Genomic DNA, 26154 nt, shown 5'->3' with positions numbered 1-26154 from the left:
CAGGAATGAGGAGAGTGTGCCAGGCAGGCTAAGATAAAAGGTAGGGAGGAGGGACTTGGGGGAGGGGCGATGGAGATGTGATAGGTGGAAGGAGGTCAAGGTGAGGGTAATAGGCCGGAGTGGGGTGGGGGCGGAGAGGTCAGGAAGAAGATTGCAGGTTAGGAGGGCGGTGCTGAGTTCGAGGGAATCGACTGAGACAAGGTGGGGGGAGGGGAAATGAGGAAACTGGAGAAATCTGAGTTCATCCCTTGTGGTTGGAGGGTTCCCAAGCGGAAGATGAGGGGTTCTTCCTCCAACCGTCGTGTTGCCATGGTCTGGCGATGGAGGAGTCCAAGGACCTGCATGTCCTCAGTGGAGTGGGAGGGAGAGTTAAAGTGTTGAGCCACGGGGTGGTTGGGTTGGTTGGTCCGGGCGTCCCAGAGGTATTCCCTGAAGCGTTCCGCAATAGGCGGCCTGTCTCCCCAATATAGAGGAGGCCACATCGGGTGCAGCGGATGCAATAGATGATGTGTGTGGAGGTGCAGGTGAATTTGTGGCAGATATGGAAGGATCCCTTGGGGCCTTAGAGAGAAGTAAGGGAGGAGGTGTGGACGCAAGTCCACACGCCCCACCAACCCAACCTCCACTCCCGGCTCCACACCCCCCACCAACCCAACCTCCACTCCCGGCTCCACACCCCCCACCAATCCAACCTCCACTCCCGGCTCTAGACCCCCCACCAACCCAACCTCCACTCCCAGCTCCACACCCCCCACCAACCCAACCTCCACTCCCTTCGCGACTCCCTCGTCAGGTCCACACCCCCCACCAACCCAACCTCCACTCCCGGCACCTTCCCCTGCAACCGCAGGAAATGCAAAACTTGCGCCCACACCTCCTCCCTTACTTCTCTCCAAGGCCCCAAGGGATCCTTCCATATCCGCCACAAATTCACCTGCACCTCCACACACATCATCTATTGCATCCGCTGCACCCGATGTGGCCTCCTCTATATTGGGGAGACGGGCCGCCTACTTGCAGAACGCTTCAGGGAATACCTCAGGGACGCCCGGACCAACCAACCCAACCACCCCGTGGCTCAACACTTTAACTCTCCCTCCCACTCCACCGAGGACATGCAGGTCCTTGGACTCCTCCATCGCCAGAACATAACAACACGACGGTTGGAGGAAGAGCGCCTCATCTTCCGCCTGGGAACCCTCCAACCACAAGGGATGAACTCAGATTTCTCCAGTTTCCTCATTTCCCCTCCCCCCACCTTGTCTCAGTCGATTCCCTCGAACTCAGCACCGCCCTCCTAACCTGCAATCTTCTTCCTGACCTCTCCGCCCCCATCCCACCCTGGCCTATCACCCTCACCTTGACCTCCTTCCACCTATCACATCTCCATCGCCCCTCCCCCAAGTCCCTCCTTCCTACCTTTTATCTTAGCCTGCCTGGCACACTCTCCTCATTCCTGATGAAGGGTTCTGGCCCGAAACGTCGAATTTCCTGTTCCTTGGATGCTGCCTAACCTGCTGTGCTTTAACCAGCAACACATTTTCAGCTTCCCTCTTAAGTATACTCCTACTACCTTTATACTCTTCTAAGGATTCACTCGATCTATCCTGTCTATACCTGACATATGCTTCCTTCTTTTTCTTAACCAAACCCTCAATTTGTTTAGTCATCCAGCATTCCCTATACCTACCAGCCTTCCCTTTCACCCTGATAGGAATATACTTTCTCTGGATTCTTGTTATCTCATTTCTGAAGGCTTCCCATTTTCCAGCTGTCCCTTTACCTGCGAACATCTGCCTCCAATCAGCTTTCGAAAGTTCTTGCCTAGTACCGTCAAAATTGGTCTTTCTCCAATTTAGAACTTCAACTTTTAGATCTGATCTATCCTTTTCCATCTCTATTTTAAAACAAATAGAATTATGATCGCTGGTCCCAAAGTGCTCCCCCGCTGACACCTCAGTCACCTGCCCTGCCTTATTTCCCAAGAGTAGGTAAAACTTTGTACCTTCTCTAGTAGGTACATCCACATACTGAATCAGAAAAGTGTCTTGTACACACTTAAGAAATTCCTCTCCAGCTAAACCTTTAACACTATGGCAGTCCCAGTCAACATTTGGAAAGTTAAAATCCCTTACTATAACTACCCTATTACTCTTACAGATAGCTGAGATCTCCTTACAAGCTTTTTTCTCAATTTCCCTCTGACTATTGGGGGGGGTCTATAATACAATCCCAATAAGGTGATCATCCCTTTCTTATTTCTCAGTTCCACCCAAATAACTTCCCTGGATGTATTTCTGGGAATATCCTCCCTCAGCACAGCTGTAATGCTATCCCTCATCAAAAATGCCACTCCCCCTCCTCTCCTGCCTCCCTTTCTATCCTTCCTGTAGCATTTTAAGCTGCCAGTCCTGCCCATCCCTAGCTATGTTTCCGTAATGGCTATGATATCCCAGTCCCATGTTCTTAACCATGCCCTGAGTTCATCTGCCTTCCCTGTTAGGCCCCTTGCATTGAAATAAATGCAGTTTAATTTATTAGTCCTACCTTGTCCCTGCCTGCCCTGACTGTTTGACTTACTTCTGTTCTCAGCTGTACTCATCTCAGATCGATCTCTTTCCTCACTATCTCCCTGGGTCCCATCCCCCACCTTACTCGTTTAAATCCTCCCAAGCAGTTCTAGCAAATTTCTCTGCCAATATATTAGTCCCCTTCCAATTTAGGTGCAATCCCTCCTTCTTGTACAGGTCACTTCTACCCCAAAAGAGATTCCAATGATCCAAAAAATGTGAATCCTTCTCCCATACACCAGCTCCTCAGTCATGCATTCATCTGCTCTATCCTCCTATTCATGCCCTCACTAGCTCGTGGCACTGGGAGTAATCCAGATATTACTATCCTGGAGGACCTCCTTTTTAAATTTCTGCCTAACTCTCTGTAATCTCCATTCAGACTCTCAACCTTTTCCCTTCCAATGTCATTGGTTCCAATATGGACAATGACCTCCTGCTGGCCCCTCTCCCCTGAGAACATTCTGCACCCTCTCTGAGACATCCTTGATCCTGGTACCAGGGAAACAACACACCATTCTGCTTTTTCTCTGCTGACCACAGAAACCTCTGTCTGTACCTCTGACTACAGAATCCCCAAACACAATTGATCTCTTGGAAGCCAACATACCCCTCGTTGCATTACAGCCAGTCTCAATACCAGAAACTTGGCTGTTCGTGGCTACATTCCCCTGAGAATCCATCACCCCCTACATTTTCCAAAACAGCATACCTGTTTGAAATGGGTATATTCACAAAAGATTCCTGCACTAGCTGCCTACCTCTCTTACCTTTCCTGGAGTTAACCCATCTATGTGACTGTATCTGAGACTTTCCCCCCTTCCTATAACTGCCATCCATAACATACTGTTGCTGTTGCAAATCCCTCATCGCTTCTTATCTGTCTCTTCAACCAATCCACTTGATATGATAAAATTCACATCCAACAGCATTTATGGCAGATATAATCTGCAGTAACCCTTAAACTCTCTTTAAACTCCCATATCTGACAAGAAATACATATTACTGGCCTCCCTCACAATATACAGACCCAGAAAATCACACCGTCTTATTTCTTTACAAACACTGCCCCAGGTTAAATGAATAGCTACAGCTTATATTTTAAGTTTAATCAAGAGACTTATCTCCAAAAACATATAATCAAGAAAGAATCCACTATACTCACTACTGCAGCCTTTCTCTTGGACAGACTTAAAACAACAATTAACTTATCGGATTCTGTGCTGTGAACTTCGCCCAACAGTTCCTCCAAGATTAGTTGTGATTACAGCACATAAAAATGCAAAACTTCCTTTCATCAGTGCTAGAGGCACTGCACTCTAACTCTGAAATTCACTAGAATCGACCTAAATGCTTAACTGTGGCTAACACATGCTGTAATTCAGTCAGTATGTTTCTACTATAAATTATAGACCTGATTGCCCCTCCTCCCCACACAAATAAATAATAAGTTGGGAAATGATAGAGAAGTCATATATTTCTACTTGAGATTTTGAAGGCAGCTTGGAACAGCTGAGGCCATTCTGGTCATGAAGGCATCTTCATGATATCATCTACTGAACCAGCTGAATACACTTTGGCCAGTTTAACGTGCAAATGGATGATACAATGACGCTGACATTCAGAAAGGATCCTATCCTATTGAGAAGTTGACACTGCTTTTTCTTAAACATAGATAATACAGGGGTCACTTATATAAACGGGCATGGGGAGGAGATGGCCCCACACTGTTAATCCAGAAACCATCTTAATGGGGCATCATGGTAGTTCAGTAGTTAGCACTGCTGCCTCACATTGCTAGGGTCCTGGGTATGATTCCACTCTTGATCAACTGTCTGTGTGGAGTTTGCACATTCTCCCAGTGTCTGCACGGGTTTCCTCGGAGTGCTCTGGTATCCTCCCACATATGTGCAGGTTAGGTGGATTGGCTTTGCTAAAATGTCCATCATGTCCAGGTACGTGGAGAATAAATGGGATATGGGTGGGTACAGTGATAAAATAGGGGATGAGTCTGGATGAGAGACTCTTCGGAAGGTTTGTGTCGACTGGGGCCAAATGGCCTGCTTCCACATTGTAGGGGTTCTGTGATCTAGGGACCCAGGTTCAAATCCTGCCACAGCAGATGATGGAATTTGAATTCAACAAACATCTGGAATAGTTGGGGAAAACCCATCTGGTTTATTGACACCCTTTAGGGAAAGAAACTGCCATTCTTATCACGTCTGGCCTACATGTGACTCCAAATCCACAGCAATGTGGTTGATTCTTAACTGGCCTCTGGGCAATTAAGGATGGGAAATAAATACTGGGATTTTATGTAACATTTAGATGGTTCCATGTGACCGGAACCAGTTGCATGCCATTACTTTCAGTGAGGAAGACAATTTTGAAAAAAATGTTGATTTTACTCTTATCTACCTGGCTCAAGATGGCCTTGATTTCATCCTCCTTTATGGGTAATTCTACGAAAGTATGTTCTCAATCATGGAGAGATGTGAGAAGCAGCCTGTCATGCTTACAAATAGGAACAGTATGCAGACAGATTAGATACACTGAAATTGTAATATTCCCATTAATGAAATTAAGACCTCGTGTAAAAATTATTGAAAAAGTTCAATGTAAATTAACTTGGCATAAACAACTACTGGACATCAGAAATAGATTACACTATGAAAGGAAGTAACAATATAGTTTTGCCCTCAGAAGATAACTTACTTTGGAGTTACAGGCTCTACACATTACAAAAAATATAATTTTATTGTACCCATATTGAATAACTTGTATGTACTACTGGCCTGAGGCTTGAGGAGTATTGATTTTAGCATCTTACCAATAACCTTGTAAGCTACAGTGTTACTAAAACAGACCACGTGTGCAGTAATTTAGCGTTGGAAAATCTTAAGAATAACAAAATAGGGATTATGCATGTTAGACATAAGGACCAGCAACAGTAGTGGTACCACCCATGCGATAATTCTGGCATCATTACATAATCATTATTTGTTTCTTATGTTTTCAGATGAATCCTGTGTGATTTTGGAAAAGATATGTATTTATCCTGTTACTGAGAGAAGATTAGGAAATTATGGTTCTAGGCTTATGTCCCCAGAAGATTTCAGCTGAAACTTTAAACATAATCATAGCCCACGAACAAACAGTCCATGTTCATATTGTCAATGGATTATTAAATACATCGTACAGGATAACTATATCTGGGTTGGTAGAATAAAAGAAGAATTATTTTCATAATTGCATCATCACTCAAAAAAGAACTGTATTTGTATTGAAGAACTAAGCACATTTTGATAATTACAATTTAGATTACAAAATTATGTTTTAAATTGAAATGTTAGTTTTCATGTGGTTATGCTGAAAATGGCTGGTTGTTCACTATTGTGCAGAATATCAGAAATTGATTCTCACCTCTCTTGGGGAGATATTTGTCTACAATCCTGATAAATTTCATCAACAAACATATTACAGTGTCATCATTCTTCTACCATCTGCATACTGTTCCTATTTAGCAGTGAAATTACGATAAGGCCAATCTTTAAGATACAGACTACTGGCAGTTACAAAGTGCTCGTCTTCATCAGTTTTAGACATTCTTTTAACATAGGCAGAACAGTAATGCAGTGTATAAACAGAAACTAAATTGGAAATCAATTCACATACCACCATTTGTATAAGGTTTTAAATTGAAAAGCACCTCCATAAAAATATCAATACAATGTAGACAATCAGAGAGGATGTAAAGCAGCAAAAATAAAAATTCCTTGATCATATGTATATTTACAAAGTTAACTTTACATTAATTAGAAAATAATTAATGTGCAACAGTGGAGATAAATGTTGAATACTTAAAGAAAATCATTAACAAAGGTGATGAACTGTCACTATCAGCTTATCCAGCCCACCAGAAATTAATTGGCATTTCACATTTAGACACTGCAGAGGATGGAAAGTCCCCAACTTGGGTTATAACTATATGCAGTTAGTGCAGCATTACTGCACCCTATGTACAATCACTTTTAAAATTCAGAATATAGGAAATGTTTGTTTCTCTCTTTTATCACCTTCTTACGTTACTACACTTGAAAGTACTTCATGACCAGTAAAATGATTTGAGCCACCCAGTGTCATGGAAAGTGCTATATAAATGCAAGTCTTTTGTTTCTTTCCCTAAAGACATTCATAGTGTGCTGAAGTTTGTATATGCAGGCACCAATCACGTTCCACCACCCCTCCCAAGTGGTCATTCTGTATTGGTAACTTTGACTGCCTGCTAGCAGGTTATTTAGCCTGCTGCGTGCACATAAGTTAAGGCTGCCAACTATCCTAAATTACCTCGGACTCTGAAGGATGCGTCCCAGACATGCTGTTGACCAAGTTTTACATTTCATGTCACAGTAGCATCCAACCCACACCCACTATTTGATACCCCTGGCTATGAACACAAAGTGCCAGAATTCCAGAATAAAATGCATTTGATGCAGGAACTCAGGATACAAGTTTTAAAAGTCAACAGGGCTCAAGTCAGGATGGCTTGAGAGTTGACTTGAGTTTCTGTTGGGTGCTCCGGTTTCTTCTCTCAGTCCAATGAACTGCAGGTTAGATGGATTGACCATGCAAAATTGTCCCTTAGTGTCCAGGGATGTGCAGGCTAGGTGGATGAGCTGTGATTAATATGGGCTTAGGGGGATAGATTGGGAGAGTGGTTCTGGTTGGATTCTCTTTGGAGGGTCAATGACTGAATGGCCTCTATTTACACCATAGAGACCTAATGAATTGATCTGAGAGGCAAAAGGGTTGAACGATGGGAGAGATGTTAGGTATGGGATGGGGGACAATCACTATGCCTGAGCATGGGGAATACTTCAGCAATACTGCTGCTAAACTGAACTTATGACTTTGTGCTCTGTGAGGAGTATCAAAAACACTGAACTCTTTCGCCTTTGTACAATATCTGTTTTGTTCTAGAGGGTCTGTACTGAAAATATTAAGTACAGAATGACTGAGACTTCCAATTCAAAGTCAAAACATTTGCACTAATATTAAATCCATGAAGATAGGTAGACAAACATTTGAGAAATAACATGATCAGACATGATATAATTATTTCTTACAGTTTGAACATTAAATGATCTAATCTTAAGTAATGCCTCAAGTCACAAACGCCAACTCTTTTCTAGGTTCTGGTCAGGATAGAAAATCTCCTTACCCTAGGAATGTTTAGCCTAATTATAGCATCTCTACTGTCAGAAGAATGCAATTAGATAGCTCAGGACAGATTGAGAATGAAGTATCTTTTTGGATTATCTAACTCATGACATATGGAAATAATGTTAAATTATTCTTAGCTCATTGAAAAGATGAAACATGAAAAACTACCTTTGCAGCATGCAAGTGTATTTTTGTTTTAACTCTTCAAATGCTTTTGCCTCCTCTGATCCACCTTCATATCATCCGTGCATCAATCTGTATGAACTTGGATTGCCTTATCCAACTCTCAGTTTACTTTTGAGTAATTTTCTGGTTTACCTTTACCAAGGTATTATGAACATCAATTACAAGTTCATTAGATAAATGCACCAATCCATAAAAGTAGCCAAGCGATTGTAAAGTATTTAATCAAAATGTCAAAGTGATGCTGTAAAGTTACTTTAGCTATAATATTAAAATTTAAATAAAAACCAAAAGAACTGTGGATACTGTAAATCAGAAACAAAAACAGAAGTTGCTGGAAAACTTCAGCAGGTCTGGCGACATCTGTGAAGAGAAATCAAAGTTAATGTTTTGGGTCCGGTGACCCTTAGAACTGATGGTAACTAGGAAAATGTTGGTTTATAATCCTCCCTCCCGCAACAGTGATAGGGTTCCTTTTGTTCATACCTACCATCCCACCAGCATCCACACCCAAAAGATCATCAGATGCATATTCCCCTCCCCTCCCTTGTCTGCCATCCACAGTGACCATTCCCTTTGGGACTCCCTGGTCCAGTTTTCTTTCACTCCCAACAACCCCAAACCCCCAACAGCCTCACAACACCTTTCCCTGCAACCGTCAAAGGGTAACACCTGCCCATTTACCTCCTCCCTCCTCAGTATCCAAGGGTCCAAACATACCTTCCAGATGAAGCAGCACTTTACCTGCACTTCTCACAATCTAGTCGCTGTATTTGCTCTGACAACGTGGTTTCTTCTACATTGGGGAAATGAAGCAAAGACCGGGTGATCGCTTCGCAGAACATCTATGTTCCTGTTGCTTGCCACTTTAACACACCATCCTGTTGTATGGCCAACATCTCTATCTCAGACTTGCTGCAGTATTCCAGTGAAGCTCAGCACAAGCTGGAAGAACAACACCTCATTTTCAGCTTAGAGACTCAATATTGAGTTCAATAAATTTCAGGGCCTGAACTCTCTCATGTCCTAGCCCTTAGCACACACAGCAGGCCTTGTTATCACATAGTCTGCTATTACACACCACCTATTGTTAGCCATTAACAGTTATTCACCGTCCCAGCCAGATCATTATCAACTTCTTTGTCCATAGCGATCTTCTCTCTCTTTGGGCTCTATTCCTACCTATTGTTTATTCCTTATCCTCAAGTCACCCTATCTTCTGCGAAAAAAAACACTTTCCTAGCTACCATTAGTTCTGAGGAAGGGTCACTGGACCAGAAATGTTAACTTTGATTTCTCTTCACAGATTCTGAACCTTTCCAGCAACTTCTGTTTTCGTTAAAATTTAAATGCTGCACTCATTTAGAGCCCATAGGGTTAAATTGAGTTTAGATACATTTTTCTTTTATTGCTTTGAGCTTAGAAGGTAGAATCATGATCTAATTAAAGTATGAAAATGATAAAATGACCTAACAGAATAAAGAAAACTATTTTATCTCAAGACAAAATCCAGAATTAAGGTGACCATATTAAAGTTAGATCTGGGCAATTTGGAGTGAAAGCAGGGTTTATTTTTCACAGAAGAAATCTGGAACTCTATTCTCAAAATACTGCGGGAACTGTGCCATTTCAAATTTAAGAAAGATTTACAAAGATTTTATTTTGCTTTGCCAAGGTGGGTTAATGAAGGCAAATTACAAATCAGCCATGACTTCTCTGAATGAGGAAAATCAGCCTGGATGGGTTAAATTGCTTAATCATTCGTATGTCCCTCCATTTGCTAACGTAGTACGTACAGAAACATTATCCTGTTCCCAAACATTTAATATATAATCTGATGATAGGCCTGGGATGTTCAATGAGCAGAAGTTTGTTCCCTTTTTGCTTTTCATAACTGCCGACAATTGGTGGTATGTGAACCATGGCTTACAATAGATTAGGCATTTAAAGCTGTGATAGAGACGTACAGAAGATGACATAAACTACGTCTTGCTCCGTTGGAAGAAAAATAAGACGAGGACTACCTTCCCCAAAACACACAACACAGTCGCCACCATCTGAACTCACTGAAGGAGCAAGTCAACGCTCTACACTTGGAAACCGCGCCTGCGCCCCAAACCGCGCGATGCCCTGTGGGTGTTGTAGGCCTAGCTTTGAAGAGCACGGGAAAAACCGTGAGGGCCTGGACTACATCCCCCGATATACCTTTGGACCGGCTCGACCAATCAATATCCTGACCTGGCGCGGGGGAGGAGGAAGGAGGTGGAGGGGGGGGGAAAGCAATTGAGGGAGGGAGGGAGTCGATGAGGTAATGGATCGCCGAGCAAAGCAAACGCTGAGGCTTTTTTTTCCTCTCAGTCCGGAGAAGCTTTGATGAGGTCCTACCTGATGAATAGATGAAAGGGAGAGGGAAGGTGGAAAGAAACTTCGATCCTTTCGCTGGGTTTTTTTTTCCCTTCCCCAGCCCATTCGACGGGAATGTAAAGGAGGGTTTTTTTTTGTGTGTGCGTGTGTGGGAGGGAAGAGGGCGCTCCTCTGAAGGGAGTTAAAAGTGTGCGAGATGTGGAGAGTTGGTGCGTGGAGCTGCGAGGACCTGCTGCTGCTGGCGGCGGCTGCGCTTTGATGTCGGGGCTGGCGGTGCAGGGGCTCGGAGTTCATCGTTAGAGGCGGTTAGTCGCGAGCGACAACGAGAGAGCGAGCAACGGCTGAGCGGCAGGGAAAAGGAGGGGGGGGAGGGAATTAAAAAGGGCGTCGTGATTCCTCCACAGTTGCAAGAAACCTCTCTTTTTTTAAAAAAAATCTTTTTTAAAAAAAAAGATTTTTTGTTCCCCCGGAAAAAAAAACTCGTCGCTTTCCCTGGAGTATTTTTATTTCACCTCCCCCCCCCATGTTCACCTACAGAGATTTGCTCTTTGTTGAAATGTGATTTATATTTATTTCCCCCCTTTTTTCTTTAAAGAAAGGAAAAGATTTTTTTTGGGGGGGGGGGAAAGAGCACAGTCAACCGATCAAAGCTGGTTGTTGTGTCAGGGTGGAAGTGGAGGTGGTGGTGTTAGTGGTTGGAGAGGTGGTGTTGTTCTTACGGGGTGGGTGCTTTTTTTTAAACCCCCCCCCTTCAAAAAAATATTTTTTTTCCCTCCTTTTCTGGAAAGAAAGGATTATATTGAGATTGTTAAAACCATGCCAGAGCCGGGGCGGAGGTGGCCGTCGCCGCCGTTTCTACCCGGCCGTGACCACGGATCCTCCTCATGGAAGAAACTTTCTCACAGATTCGCCTGGGGAAAGGAGTTACCCGCCACGGTGCATGCTGTGTAGGACGTGGGGGAAGGAAGTTTGTGTGCCCAGGTAACAACAACAACAAAAAAGACGGGATCAGTTTCTGTAAATTTTTTTTTCCTCTCTTTTTTACAGAGTGTGCGTGTTGTTTGCAAAAGACGAAACGAAATTAAATGCAAGTGGTCGGTCCCAGTAGCCACTGCAACAAAAGCGTGGGGTTTGTTTTTTTTTTGGGAGGGGGGAGGTGGGATTGATTGCAAAGAAACTAATTTAAAAACAAAAAGGGGGAAATGTTGCTGCTTCAGATCCGCAGGCTCTCCTCTTCAACTGGCATGTTGTAACACTCTTTTCTTTGGAAACGGGGTTGTAGGGGAACTTGCACGAATCTGCAGGTCTGGTTTGAAATGCATTTCCCCACATTTTTTTTGCACAATTGCGATTGATCGTCTGCGGGACCCCGGTCAAATGTTTATTCACTCATACCTGTTCCCGCTTCTCCTCAACGCCTCTTTGGGTTGCTGGTGTCAACCCTGCAACTGTTGTGTTCTGCCAGCTCTCTTACGTTTACCATGGTGAACGGAGGGAAGCTGCAATTCCTCCGCAGGGGAAACATCGCCTTTTGGAAGGCGACCTGCAAAGAATCTAGTCATTAAGTAGCTGGAAACTTTGTCCAACTTCACAGTTGTTGGTACAAATAGCAGTGGCATCTGTTCGCATTCCTGAGCTAAATTAGCTGTTGCTCTGTATTTCAAAAAAAAACTGGACACCAAAGTTGTGTTTTAGCATTTGTTTATTGGCCTTCAAAGTTGATTCTTGTCAAATATACGTACAAATGTGGATCTGTATCCCTTTACTGTTCAGCAACACTTTTTCTGTTTGACAAGTGGTCTGCTTTACATTCTATTTCCCTATGCACTGATCACATACACACAATATGTGATAGTGTCTGTTTTAACAGAGCTGCCTTTATAATGCTTCACTCCGGTTTGGCAGAACTAATTTCAAACCGCACACTTGATCAGCTTTGAAAGTGCGCGACGTTCACTTTGCGTCTGTTGCTGTAAAGGTATGTTTAGTTTAGGCCATATGGTGGTTGACAATATTGTTCATGCTTTTTAAGATAATTACATAAGTTACGAAATGGAAATTACTCACGATAGCGTAGTTTAATACAGTAATCGAGCTTGACTTTCTTGTGGGTATTGAAAATTACTGTGGATTGGGCCTTTTTGAGAAAAGTAGAATTAAGGTTTGAATTGTTTTAATGATGAAAGTGTTGGTGAGAAGTTGACCTTGGCTGACCTCTGAACTTCGAATATAGCTTAGTCCTTTACCTAGCACTGATCGAACGAGAAACCAAACGAAAAAGAGACAAGCTAATGTGATGTTTCCGGGTTTCCATAAGTTTCCGTTTTTTTTTAAAAAAACATCTGATTATCTCAATTCGTATTTACAGGTGCGGTTGGGCTGGTTGATCTTAGGAGATTGAAAAAAAGCAAAATATCATGAACTGTTTGTCATGTTCATTGGGTTTTAAATGCATAATTATAACCGAGGGAGCACGCACATGATTTAAGGGATTGAGGTCGCATTGAATTCTAAGTTTGGATGCTTATGGATGTCCGTATCGCGCTTAATGAATAAAAATGCGAAACAGTTGTATTGCAGGAATACTGTTTACTTCATTTTTGTGTTGTATTACATTTCAGTTGACCTGTTTCAAAGGACAATGGACAGGTACTTGGATTGTTTTTTCTGGTGGTTTTTAACTAGTGCAACGTCTAAAGCACGGTTCATGGTGTGTGGAATAACTGTATTCCATTGTTAGTGTCATACATTTTGTAGCTAAACAAAGAGTAGGCCTTTCTGATCGGATGTAATTAATGCAGAGTACTTTTTTCTGTATCTTCTTTATTTTCCACTCCAGGGTATTAGTGGCCTGTTTGTTCTTGCGAGCCCATTATATAAGTTATATTTTGTGACCCGCGCCAGAATAAATACTTGCAATATTGTGAATAAATGCCGTTTCCTTGCATTTTTTCAGGTTCCGTCTTCTGCTAAAAATGCTATTGCCCTGCAAGTCAAAGTAATGTTTGAAGTTTGTCTTGACATGTAAACGTAGTTAATACAAAACAATTTTTAAATGGTCCATAAAGTAGAAATAATTGAAGATTTGCAGCAGTGTAAACATGATTTACAATTGTCAAGTTTTGTTGACTAGTATTCTGCTAATTAGGCGTTTGATTATTGTGAAGTACATCTTACGCTATGTCAAAAGGCATTATAATTCTAATAAATACATACTTAGAGAATATCCTCAGATTCCATTTGCACTAAATTCAAACACCGTTAGTAAAACAAAAACAAGATTAATGATTTTTGTAGATTTACAAGTCATTTTATTATTGATCCAAATGAAGAGTTTAGGCCAAAGGATTTTCGGTTTCTGTGATGAGATGAACTCCTTTTGCAAGTACTAAAACAGAGGGCGCTATTTCCTTCTTTCAAGAAGGACCAGGGAATGTGTGTGTCTGAGTGCGAGAGATTGAAAATAACAAAGAAAGTGTTTAAGTATTTTCCTGTTGTTAATTTCCTAATGGTGTTTGAGATTCAAAGATCTTTGATGCACTCGGAAGTAAAACATAGATTTTTACAATTCGGCCTTGAAGCTAGGAGCGTGTTTTATTTTGGGGGGGGGGTGGAAAAGGTTCCTGAAAATGTGCATTGGGGTTTGAATCGTGCTGAGGTTTTATGTCAGTCATTTCTAGATCAAGTTTAGATGAGATTTGTTTCCACCGAAATCTTAAATTAATTAGATGTACTGTTGCGACATTTGACGTTAGAAAGTTATACAAGCCGCAGTGTTTTTTTTAAAAAGCGGCCTGGACCGTTTTATTAGAAACAAAACGAGAACTGCAAGTAGCTAAAAGGGGTCTCGTTTGCTCTTTCCCATCCCCCACTGTGCCGGAGAGGCCAAGAAATGAATGCGATGCGGGCTGCAGATGCATCAGTCAGATCAAGGGGATTGATGCGCAAACATCTCGCAAGTGTAAGATACAGCTTTTCACCACCAACTCGATCTGCCGTTCTCTGTAACTAGCCTGTCAAGTGTAAGGTATTTTTATTTAGACATAGATTGAAGGTGGCTGGTGTTTTTTTAAAAAAAATACCTTTAGCGGAAGATTCCATAGGAAAAAAAGTATTTGGTGAATGATTAGGGCGGCATGGTGGCACATTACTGCCTCTCAGCGCTAAAGACCCGGGTTCGATTCCAGCCTCGGGTGTGTGGACTTGGCACGTTCCCTCCGTGTTTGCGTGGGTTTCCTCCGGGTGCTCCGGTTTCCTCCCATAGGGAGGATGTGCAGGCTAGGTGGATTAGCCATGGTTACTGCGGGTTATGGGAACGTAGTGGGGAGGGGGGAGCGTAGGATCTCGGTGAGATCTCTTCGGAGTATTGGTGTTCACTCGATGGGCCGAATGGCCTCACACACTGGAGCGATTCTATGAATAATAGTTTATTCACTGCAGCAGATTAAATAGCGATTCTAGGTGGTTTTAAAACATCAAACGAGCAGACTTTTTTTTAAATGGAAGTCGATGCTTGACAATATCAGTTGTACCGTTTGATTATTTCCATATTCAGTATATGCTATTGGAATGGATTTGCAAAAAAGTGTCTAATTGATATAGTTGCTCTTAGATTTAATTTTAAATGTTATTTGCAAAGTATACTAAATGCAATCGACAGCTTTTCCGGGTTTTATACTGCAGGGCTCGATATATTTTCAAACGGGGTTTTTTTTAACATAAAATATATTTCAACGGTTGGTTCCCCAGTGGCGTGGATTGTTGGAAACTAGGCCACTCTAGCCCTAACAAGTACTGTGGACTGTTTATATAATTTTTTTGCTCTGTCCTTCCTAGTTACTATAAAGTCGTAGACTCATACAACATGGAAAGAGACCCTTTGTTTGAACCAATCAATAACTACCATGTTCCCAAACCAAACTAGTCCCACCAACCTGCTTTGGCACATCTCTCCAACCCTTTCCTATTCACGAACATATCCAAATGTCTTTTAAACATTGTAACTATACCTGCATCTATCACTTTCTCAGGCAGTTCATTCCACACATTAACCACACTTTTTTTTATATAGTGTTGCTCCTCATGTCGTAGAGTCATAGAGATGTACAGCATGGAAATAGACCCTTTGGTCCAACTCGTTCATGCTAACCAGATATCCCAACCCAATCTAGTCGCACCTGCCAGCACCCAGTCCATATTCCTCCAAACCCTTCCTATTCATATACCCATCCAGATACCTTTTAAATGCTGCAATTGTACCAGCCTCCACCACGTCCTCTGGCAGCTCATTCCATACATGTACCACTCTGAGTGAAAAAGTTGCCTCTTAGGTCTCTTATATTATCTTCCCCTCTCACCCTAAACCTATGCCCTCTAGTTCTGGACTCCCCCACCCCAGGGAAAAGACTTTGTCTATTTATCCTATCCATGCATCTCATGATTTTATAAACCTCAAAGTCACCCCTCAGCCTCCAATGCTCCAGGGAAAACAGCCCCAGCCTAATCAACCTCTCCTTATTACTCCAATCTTCCAACCCTGGCAACAACCTTGTAAATATTTCCTAAATCCTTTCGAGTTTCACAACGTCTTTCCAGTAGGAAGGAGACCAGAATTGCACACACTATTTCAGCAGTGGCCTGACCAGTGCTCTGTACAGCCGCAACATGACTTCCCAACTCCTGTACTCAGTACTCTGACCAATAAAGGAAAGCATACCAAATGCTGTCTTCACTATCCTATCTACCTGCGACTCCACTTTCAAGGAGCTATGAACCTGTTCCTTTTTAAATATTTCTCCTCTCCTTTTTTTGTTTAAAAAAAATCCCCTCAAGTCTTGAAATCCCCCACCCTAAGGAAAACAGACTTGTCATTCATTTTATCTATGTCTCTCATGATTTTATAAATCTCAAGGACCCCTTAGCCTCCTACGCTCCATTGAAAAATGTCCCAGTCTTTTCCAGTCTATTCTTATATCTCAAACCCTCCATTCCTGTAATATCCTGGTAAATCTTTTCTGAATCATCTCCTGCTTAATGTCCTTCCTACGACTGGACGACCAGAACTGAACACAGTCATTCAGAAGAGGCCCCACCAACATCCTGTGCAATTTCAAAATGACATCCCAACTCAATGCTCAAAGATCTGAGTATGCAGGCAAGTGTGCTAAAAGCCACCTTAACCACCCTACTTGTGATGCAGGTTTCAACATATTATGCACCTGAGCCCATAAGTCTCTCTGTATAAAAACTACTCAGGTTCCTGCCATCACTTGCATAAATCCTGACTGTGTAATACCAAAATGCAATATCTCACGTATCCAAATTAAACTCCATCGGACAATCCTCAGTCCATTGATCCAACTGATCAAGATCTCGTTATAATATTAGGTAACCCTCATTGTCCAATATACTACTATATAAGTTGTGGTGTCATCTGCAAACTTAATAACTATGCCTCCTATGTTCTCATAGAAATTATTTCTATGAATGACAAAAAAAGTGGATCAAGCACTGTGACCTGTGGAACACAGCTGGTCATGGGCCTGCAGTCCAAAAAAACAGTTTTCCACCCCAGCCCTCTGTCTCCAATCATAAAGCCAATTTTGTAACCAATTGTCAAGCTCAGAGTCCCATGTGATCAAATGTTACTAATTAGCCTACCATACAGAACCTTGTCAAAGGTTTTACTAAATTCTAAGTAAATAATGTCTACCACTCTGCTCTCATCAATGTTTTTGGTTACTTCAAAAAAACTCAATCAAGTTTGAGAGACAAGATTTTCCTTGCAAAAAAACCATTCTGACTATCCCTAATCAATCCTTGCCTGTCCAAATGCATGTAATTCCTATCCTTTAGAATCATCTCCAACAACTTACCACCATCAGTGTGAAACTCTCCGGTCAATAGCGTTAAATATCTTTCAAAATATTTAAAATCGGAGAAATGGGTTTTATTCAAAATGCAAATTAAAATTATATGTTTACATATACAAGGTGACAATAAACTTGCTTGAAGTCTATGCTAACATATGTTTATGCACATGATTGTAACTTGAAAGTTTGACACTGCATTTCAAGCATTTCTGGATATTTTGAGAATTAGTTTTCATTGGTTGCCATTGAATAATTACTTTTAATAGTTCTACCATCTAGACTGCTTATGTTGATGCTTGTGATGGGTCCATCAGTTGGTCATTGGTATTTAAACAGAAAAGCAGGTGGTACTTCAGTTTTCTCAGTGTGTATTGAAGGTTTTTCTGAATTCCTTGTTGGGTTCATGATGACTCTCCTCTAGAATTACAAGTGATAATTCTAGAATCCTCAACAATTGGAAGTAATCCTACCTTTTTATTTATTCTGCTCCATTATCTTTAAGACTTTTTCTTGACAAAAGCATTTAAAATGCCAGGACATAATAGGCTGTGGACCAAGTGCAGGTCAATGTAATTGTTATAGTTTGTGTGTTGGTTGATATAGATATGGTGGGCTGAAGGACCTGTTTCTCAGCTTTATAATTCTATGATTCTCAATTGTTGGGGTTTCTATCTGTGTTGCAATTAAACAATTTGGAAGGAGATATGACAACAGTAGATATAGAATCATCATTCATTTTTTCGGAATGATCTTTGCTTTTTTTTTCTGCATGGCCCAGATATTTGTGGGCTTACATTAACATTATGCATTCTATTGCGTGCTACATTATTGTCTGAGGCTTTGCATAAATTGTGCAATATTATTTAATTTTAAACCTTTTTATGACTTCACCCCAAAAATAGTAAGTAGATTTCTGCCAAAAGTCAGATATAATTTGAGACATGGCAGTCTTCTACTTTTGAAAACACAAGATGTGACTGTAGTTAAGTTGAAAAGTTGTTGGCTGACAGAACCTAATCAGAAACAGTGTACAAAAGTTTTTTAATTTGTTAGAATATTTAAAATTTCTGATTTTTAAAAGAAAACTAAAGAACTGCAGATGCTGGAAATCACAAATGAAAATAGAAATTGCTTGAAAACATCAGCAGGTGTAGCAGCACCTGTAGAGAGAAAGCAGAAATAACATTTCAGAACTGAGAAAGGGTCACTGAACCTGAAACATTAATTCTGCTTGTTGTGTACAAATGCTGCCAGACCTTCTGAGATTTTCCTGCAGTTTGATTTTTGTTTATAACAATCAAGTCTTGGAGTGAAATGCCATCCTTAAAATGTAGCATGATTATGGTATAACCAGAACATGCTGTTGAATTTAAGCAAAATGTATTGTGTATTTTCAAAAGTAACATAATTATACATACTGGCAAAAACCAAAACCTGAATTAATGTTCAGAGATTATATCAGTTGGATTGTTTGGATTTACATTTTCATCTTGGATGTAACACTACAAAGTGTTTATTGATTTATTGACTTACAACATTTGGGGATCTTCAGTTTTCTATTGAAAATTAAATATCCTGCAAATCTAATTCACAAAAAAAGCAATAGTAGACATTTTTGCATAACTTATCAGAAGTTTGTTTTTTTTCTTTTAGCTATTGGAGATCGGTCTTGTACCAGTCTTTGCCATACTTTGCATAAAATGTTAAAAGATGCATTCAATGTAAAATACTCAATGCTATTTGGTTATAGATGATTATGATTTTAAGTGAGAAGATACTTAGAAAAGATTAAACAAAATGGGGGGTGGGAGGAAGAAATCATTAAAAACAATTGAAGATCAACCCTGCACTTGGAATGATTCTTTTTCAATGTAATGATTACAAAATACTTGAGCCAATTAATTACTTTTGATGTCAAGTCATCAGGATTCACTAGATTCGCCAGCACAAGTGAAGCTCATTATGATAATGTATGAAAACACCAGACAATTTGCAATAAGCAAAATCATATGATCAGAAATGAAATAAATGATCATACAATCTATTGTACACATCTTGGTTGAGTGGTAAATGCTGCCAGGTCATCAAGAACTCCCATAAACCAAAGGAATGAACACTGCATGGTATTGTTGGTATTTTTAACATTTTTATTAATTGCTTTAGTTATTCAGTTTGTAAACATAAATCGTCATTGTTTTTTTAATGAGCTGGACTTGGGTACTTTGTTTTCTATGTAATGTTTCGGATTTAAGAGAACCACTGGAAAGAGTGTTATTTCTTCTTTCCTGCAATTTGTAAATTTTAAATGATATTTAGTCTACATTAGCTAAGCTCACAGGAGCTGCAAAGTAGTTATTGTGGATGTTTGCTGTTAATATTGTTGGAATTATAACTTTTCTTTTAATTACAGGAAGAACACCATACCAGCAACATTTAGTCTCTGCTTGAAAATTTGTCTATAAGAGGAATTAGGACTGAACCGGATTTGGTGCTGTACATGTGGTTGCTACAAAAATGAGTGCCAGAGGAAAGGCGTATTTGATGGACCTAGGGGGTAGCTTTACTGAAGATGCACCAAGGCCACCAGTTCCTGGAGAGGAAGGTGAGCTGGCGACTACAGATAGTAGGCAATTGAATCACAGTTTCTACCCTATAAAAACCGAAGGGCTGAAAAATGAGGCATCCACAGCAACCCCACGGAGGCCAGATTTGGATTTGGGTTATGAACCTGAGGGTAGTGCTTCACCAACACCGCCATACCTGAGATGGGCAGAGTCCTTACACTCTTTACTGGATGATCAGGATGGAATAAATTTATTCAGAACTTTCTTGAAACAAGAAGACTGTGCTGACCTGTTGGATTTTTGGTTTGCATGCACTGGATTTAGAAAACTGGAACCAAACGATTCTAATGAAGAAAAAAGGCTAAAATTGGCAAAAGCCATATATAAAAAGTACATTTTGGACAATAATGGTATTGTCTCCAGGCAGATCAAACCAGCTACGAAAAGCTTCATAAAAGATTGTGTTATGAAGCAACAGATAGATCCTGTCATGTTTGACCAGGCCCAAACTGAAATTCAGACAATGATGGAGGAGAACACCTACCCTGTATTCCTGAAGTCTGATATTTATTTGGAATATACCAGGACAGGTGGAGAAAGTCCAAAGTTGTACAGTGATCAGAGCTCAGAGTCTGGGACAGGAAAGACATTATTGGGATATTTACCTACTTTGAATGAAGATGAGGAATGGAAATGTGACCAAGACACAGATGAACAAAAAGGGAGAGATTTGGCCACTGTAAATAGGCTTACACAGAAACTGCTTATGGAAACAGCCCCACAACGTGCTGGTCCAAACAGGAGATTTGATGAAGGTCGGGAGTGCAGGTAAATGGCTTAGTGTTAAGGATCAAAAGCATAAAATGTTCATCACGTGTTTGTAACAAGTTTTGTGGGAAGGTTCCAATTTTGCTATAGTATTAAGGTAAATTTAATTTAATGACTCAATTGATCCAAATTACCGCATCTTAAAATAGGTACAATGCAAGTTGCAAATAACAAAGCTAGCAGTCTAATATTGTTAGACAGCTGCAAATGTGTTGCTGGTTAAAGCACAGCAGGTTAGGCAGCATCCAAGGAATAGGAAATTCGACATTTCGGGCATAAGCCCTTCATCAGGAGCTCAAGTTTAACATAGTGTGGAAACTGCTGTTTGGAAGGGAGTTGCAGGATTTTCATTCAGTAACAGTGAAGGAACAGCAGTACAGTTCCAAATCAATTTCGAACAGGTCTAGAGGAAACCTACATATGGTGGTGCTTCTATGCATCTACTTTTGAAATGATGAGTCTTCGCATTTTTTTTTTGAAGGCACATCTTTGCTTACAAATTTCAGAAAATGAAGCAATTTCTAAATAATTTTGCAGAATTATGAAACTGTTCCTAATAATGGGCTTAGAATGAAAAGGCATGATTTCCTTGATCACTTGTCAAGGCTTGCCTGCCTCTCAACATTTTCAACTTTCAACATTTCTGATTTTCCAAAAACAGTACTGCTTTAAAAGAAAGGGAAATCCACTGTTTTAACGTAGTCAAAGTCAAAGCATTGCATAATTGATATGTTAAACAACATAACTGAAATACAAAGTACATCGAGATATGAAAGTTTCTGATATTTCAAAATTACATTGTTTGATAAGTAGATATTAAATTGATGCTGCAAATAGATAGTGTTTTGAAGCAGTCATGATCTAAACCAAATGGCAACCAAGATTAGATATACTTAAGATGAATTTGAAATAAAAGGATTTATGTTGACACAAAGTTTCCAACATCTTGAAGGGCATTCGAGAAACAAGTGGAGGGGAAAGTATAAATAAGTCTGTAGTATCTCTCCAAATAGGATATAATTTTAAAAAGCTCTTTCATCTACCCTCCTGCTGGGTATTGGATGCCTGGATGAAATATAATCTTCTCCTTATCTTGAGCCATTGGCAAAAGTAATTGAGGCGAGATAAATAGCAGAAAACGTGTGAAGTCTCGCATTCTTTCATCAACATTATGTTATAGTGATGCAGCTAGAATTAGATTTTTATTTTCTGAACAATGAATAATAAATTACATAGAATATGATCATTCAGAAAAAAAACTGCAAAAACATTGAAGTATATAGGCATTGGCCCAAGCCAATTAACCTTGAGAACGAGAAAGTAACTATAGTAGTCGTATCCTTACACAAATGATCAAAACAATGAGAAATGAAAATCCAATCCATTTCACTCTTCTACATACTTAGTGACAAATGGTGCTCTTTCCTGATGCATAGTAACAGTTGTTTATCTACAACATGCTATTTAGATTCAGTATGGAGCTGAGGCACAAAATTGAAATGTTAACCACTTCATGTGCCCCAAGCTGGGCTGATATCCATTAATGTCCTAGGCAATATACTGCCTACATCAAAAAAAACTATCTCTCCACTTGAGACGATATGTTATGCCATTTACTGCTAAAGGCTTTTAAAAATTGGAAAATGCACAAAAGCATTACAGTATCTTGTACGTTTGTCTCAATTTATCTAATCATGCTCAAAGGCATCTTCCTTCTATCTGTTTTCTGCAAATTGTGTCCAGATTACTGATTCCAAATACATTTTTTTGTTCTACTAATATATCTGCTATTTGTACTTGTTGACTTAAGTGGTCTCCTTTTTTGCATTGCAGAATTACTGAGCTATAATCTTGTGTAATCATGGAAACATGCCATAAAGTTTCATTGAAAAATTGAAGTTTTTCAATGAAAATGGATAGAATTATGGTATCCTTTTCATTATATGATTGTTTCATGTCCACTTTGCTTTCGAAAACAAAGGGCATCTGATTCCTGTAGTTATTGTGGAATGTTTTCTATTGCACTGCTTGGAAGATTGATGGTGTATTTGAATTTCAATGGAGTCTGTACCAATTTCAGCTGTAATAGGTATCACTTTAGATATCTTTGCCTCCAGACTGGATGAAATTCTGTGCATCAGGTGACACCAGAGATATTGGTAGCTGTAGCCTGTTAAATTTTTATTAGAGAAGCTACCAGCCTGCCTGTGCATGCATGGTCTACAATGGCTTTGTGGAAGCAAAGGAGACATCTAGAAACTACAGAGATGGGTGAAAAAATGTGGATAAGCAGAAAATAATGAAATTTAATGCACATAAATTAGCAAGTTTTGAGAAGATTTGTAGCTCAGGTGGAGGTTCTGGATGTAGATTTACTTACTGAACTGGAAGGTTAGTTTTCAGACATTTCATCACCATACTAGAAAACATCTTCAGTGAGCCTCCGAATGAAGCACTGGTGGTGTGGCCTGCTTTCTATTTATGTTAGTTTCCTTGGGTTGATGGCATTATTTCCCGTGGTGACATCATTTCCGGTTCTTTGTCTCAGGGAATGGTAAATGGGATCCAAGTCAGTGTGTCTTTGATGGAGGGGAGAGTGGCTAGGGTTTCTGGGCGTGTTTTGTTTGCTTGTTTGGGTTTGTTGCTCAGAAAATCGTCTGACTGTGTTCATTGGGTATTTTTTTAATACACTTTTGATAGTGTATTTTCCTCTGCTCTGCATAGTTCCTCTGTGCTGCGGTGTCTGGTCGAGTTGAAATAATGTTCTAATGCAACTTTGTTTGTGGATGTTGGGATGATTGCTTCTGTAGTTCAATATTTGTCCGTATATGTTGTTTTCCTGTAAATGCTGTTTTGAAGTTTCCCATTGGCTGTTTGTTCTATTGCGACATCTAGGAATGGCAGTTTGTTATTGTTTTCTTCCTCTTTTTAGTGAATTTTATGCCAGTAAGGGTATTATTGATGGCCTTGAAGGTTTCATCGAATTTGTCATCACTAAATAAAACAAAGGTGTCATCCACATAGTGGACGCAAAGTTTGGGTTGGATGTTTGGCAGAGCTGTTTGTTCAAGCCAAATAAACCTTAGAGGTTTATGAAATCATGAGGGGTATGGATGTGATAAAAAGACAAAGTCCTTTCCTTGGAGTGGTGGAGTCCAGAACTAGAGGGCATAGGTTTAGGGTGAGAAGAGAAAGATATAAAAGAGACCTAAGGGGCAACCTTTTGAAGCAGAGGATGATGTGTGTGGAATGAGCTGCCAGAGGAAATGGTGGGGGTTGGTACAATTGCCACACTTAAAAGACACCTGGATGGGGGTTTGGAGGGATATGGGTCAAGTGCTGGAAAATGGGAGCAGATTAGGTTGGTATGGACGATTTGGACCGAAGGGTCTGTTTCCATGCCGAACGTCTCTATGACTCTAACATACAGCTCATCCATAATGTAAAGTGTTTGTTATGAAGTGCAAATTATGAAATTTGGGCTTTTGCAACAGGAGTGGATATATGGGCAGAAATATATAATGTATGTAGAAATTCATACACAATATATACATATGCCCATACAGATGTGCACGAATGCATACACAACTGCACATGTTCTTGTGAGCACCCATGCTCACGTGCACCACATGAGCACATATTTACCAATTCCATAACTATGTACTTAAATTTATCAGAATGAGAAGGGATCTTGAATTTTAACTTGTAAAAGCTAAACTAAATTTCCATTATAAGGGATGGACTTGTGGATCGAAACCAAATATTGGAAACCAAATCTGAAATTGTTAAATGATTAAATGCAACAGTGGGGGAAATTGGATTATTGAATGTTTTCAACCTGTTTTTCATTTTGAATATTAACTCGTGAATCTGAGCCAAATGTAGGTTCCCATCTTCAGCCTTGCATAGATCTTTTGGAAAAGTGGATTGGCATGGGTTGGTAACCTAAAAGAAATCTAGACCTTTTTTTGTCTTTCTATGAGGACTTGTCTGTATTGCACTGAGCATGAGAAATCAATATCTAGTCAATATAAAAAGCATCAGACTTGCTTTGTTCACTTTAACAGTTTTGTGTTGAATATATTTGGATATAAAGGTAAGTTGTTCAATGGATTATGAAATTATCTCCGACTGAAACAAGAATTTTCTTTTCTCCCAGAGTAGTGAAACTTAGAATTTTATCTCAGAAGACAGTGGATGTTTGGTTATTGAATATTTCTAAGACCGCAGAAGATAGATCCTTGCTAGGAAAAGGAATCCAATATTGTCGAGGGTAGATGGGAATGTGGAATTCGAAATGCAAAAAGATAAGCTACGATCCTGTTGAATGATGAAGCAGACTTTGAAGGGCCGAAGGGCTGAATGGCCAACATATGCTCCTAGTTTGTATTCTATGCCTGTATCTGATGCTTTATTTGGGCCCAGAACAGTCGCAAATTATTGGAGTACAGAACAGTGTAAATTCTTGCAACTATAATATTACATTTCTTGAATTAGTGAACCACTCCTTATGTTTTGTTCAGGGCTGTTTAGATTTAACAGTGTTGCTTTGTCATTCAATAAGATTGTGTCTACTCTAAAAATAAGCTGCAGGTAGCGTAATCAGAGAGAACATTTTACTCCTTTGTTTATCAAGAATCTATCTATTTACCCTTTTAAAAGTATTCAAAAACTCTTTTTTGTTGAGGAGTTTTCTGAAGATTTGTGACCCTCTGTGTGGGGGGAAAAAAGCTTTTAATTTCTGTCTTAAACGAGTGAGCATTTAATTTCAAAGTGTTCAAGATTCTCCAAGGGAATCATCCTTTCCATATCTCGCTTCAAGCGATCTTGTATATTTTAGTCAAGTTGCCTCTTGGTTTTCTAAACTTCACCCGATATAAGCACAGCCTGTCAGTGTTTCCTCATAAGACAACTCCACTCCTCACTTCCAGGTATCAGTTAAGTAAACCTTTTCTGAACTGTTTCTGATGCATTCGTATCCTTCCATAGAGAGAGCAATACTGTTGGAGTCCTCTTCAGATGCAATCTCGCCAGTGCTCTGTCTAACTAAAGCATAACCTCGATACCTTTGTGTTTATCTTTCCTCACAGTAGCATACCATTTGATTAGCTCTCCTAATTACTTGCTGGACCTGCATCCTAATCTTGTGTATTTCATACAACAGGACACTTAAATTCCTCTGCAATTTAAACGTTCAAATTGCAATTTGTTGTTCTTGCCAAAATAGTCAATTTCACATTTTGCTACATTATACTCATATATATTTGGTAATACTTTATGGTGTAGCTGATAATAATATATTTTCTAATAAACTTGTTCAGATTTGCTATTGCATACTTCTGGAGTTGGGAATTGAACATGAGGTTCTTGACCCCAGAGGTATGGACACTGCCCACTGCACCATCTACACCATGAACTTTATTTTCTGCAATAATCTTTGAGGCACATTCTCAAACATGCCTGGAAATCAAGGTCCTCAATGGTCTTCTATCCAAAGCATATGTTACTCCCCCTCAAAGGATTCTAATTGGTTAAACAGGATTTATCTTT

At 40.1% G+C, this 26154-nt stretch overlaps 1 protein-coding gene across 4 annotated transcripts in view; it reads left to right on the top strand.

Annotated features, from left to right (window-relative positions):
• Nucleotides 1–10273: 10273 nt before the first annotated feature.
• axin1 (axin 1) overlaps nucleotides 10274–26154 on the top strand; it is a 132851-nt gene continuing 116970 nt past the window's right edge. The window contains exons 1-3 of one of the 4 annotated variants that reach the window (XM_060840526.1): nucleotides 10274–10390; nucleotides 11129–11321; nucleotides 19623–20604. In XM_060840526.1, coding sequence (XP_060696509.1) covers nucleotides 19727–20604 — 878 coding nt within the window. In that variant the 5' untranslated portion in view covers nucleotides 10274–10390; nucleotides 11129–11321; nucleotides 19623–19726. The other 3 variants (XM_060840525.1, XM_060840527.1, XM_060840528.1) reach the window with 3 other exon arrangements.

This window comes from Hemiscyllium ocellatum, chromosome 20, assembly GCF_020745735.1.
Source record: "Hemiscyllium ocellatum isolate sHemOce1 chromosome 20, sHemOce1.pat.X.cur, whole genome shotgun sequence".
NCBI lineage: Eukaryota > Metazoa > Chordata > Chondrichthyes > Orectolobiformes > Hemiscylliidae > Hemiscyllium > Hemiscyllium ocellatum.
Note: the sequence above shows the minus strand (reverse complement) of the source record. Positions and strands in the feature narration are given on the sequence as shown.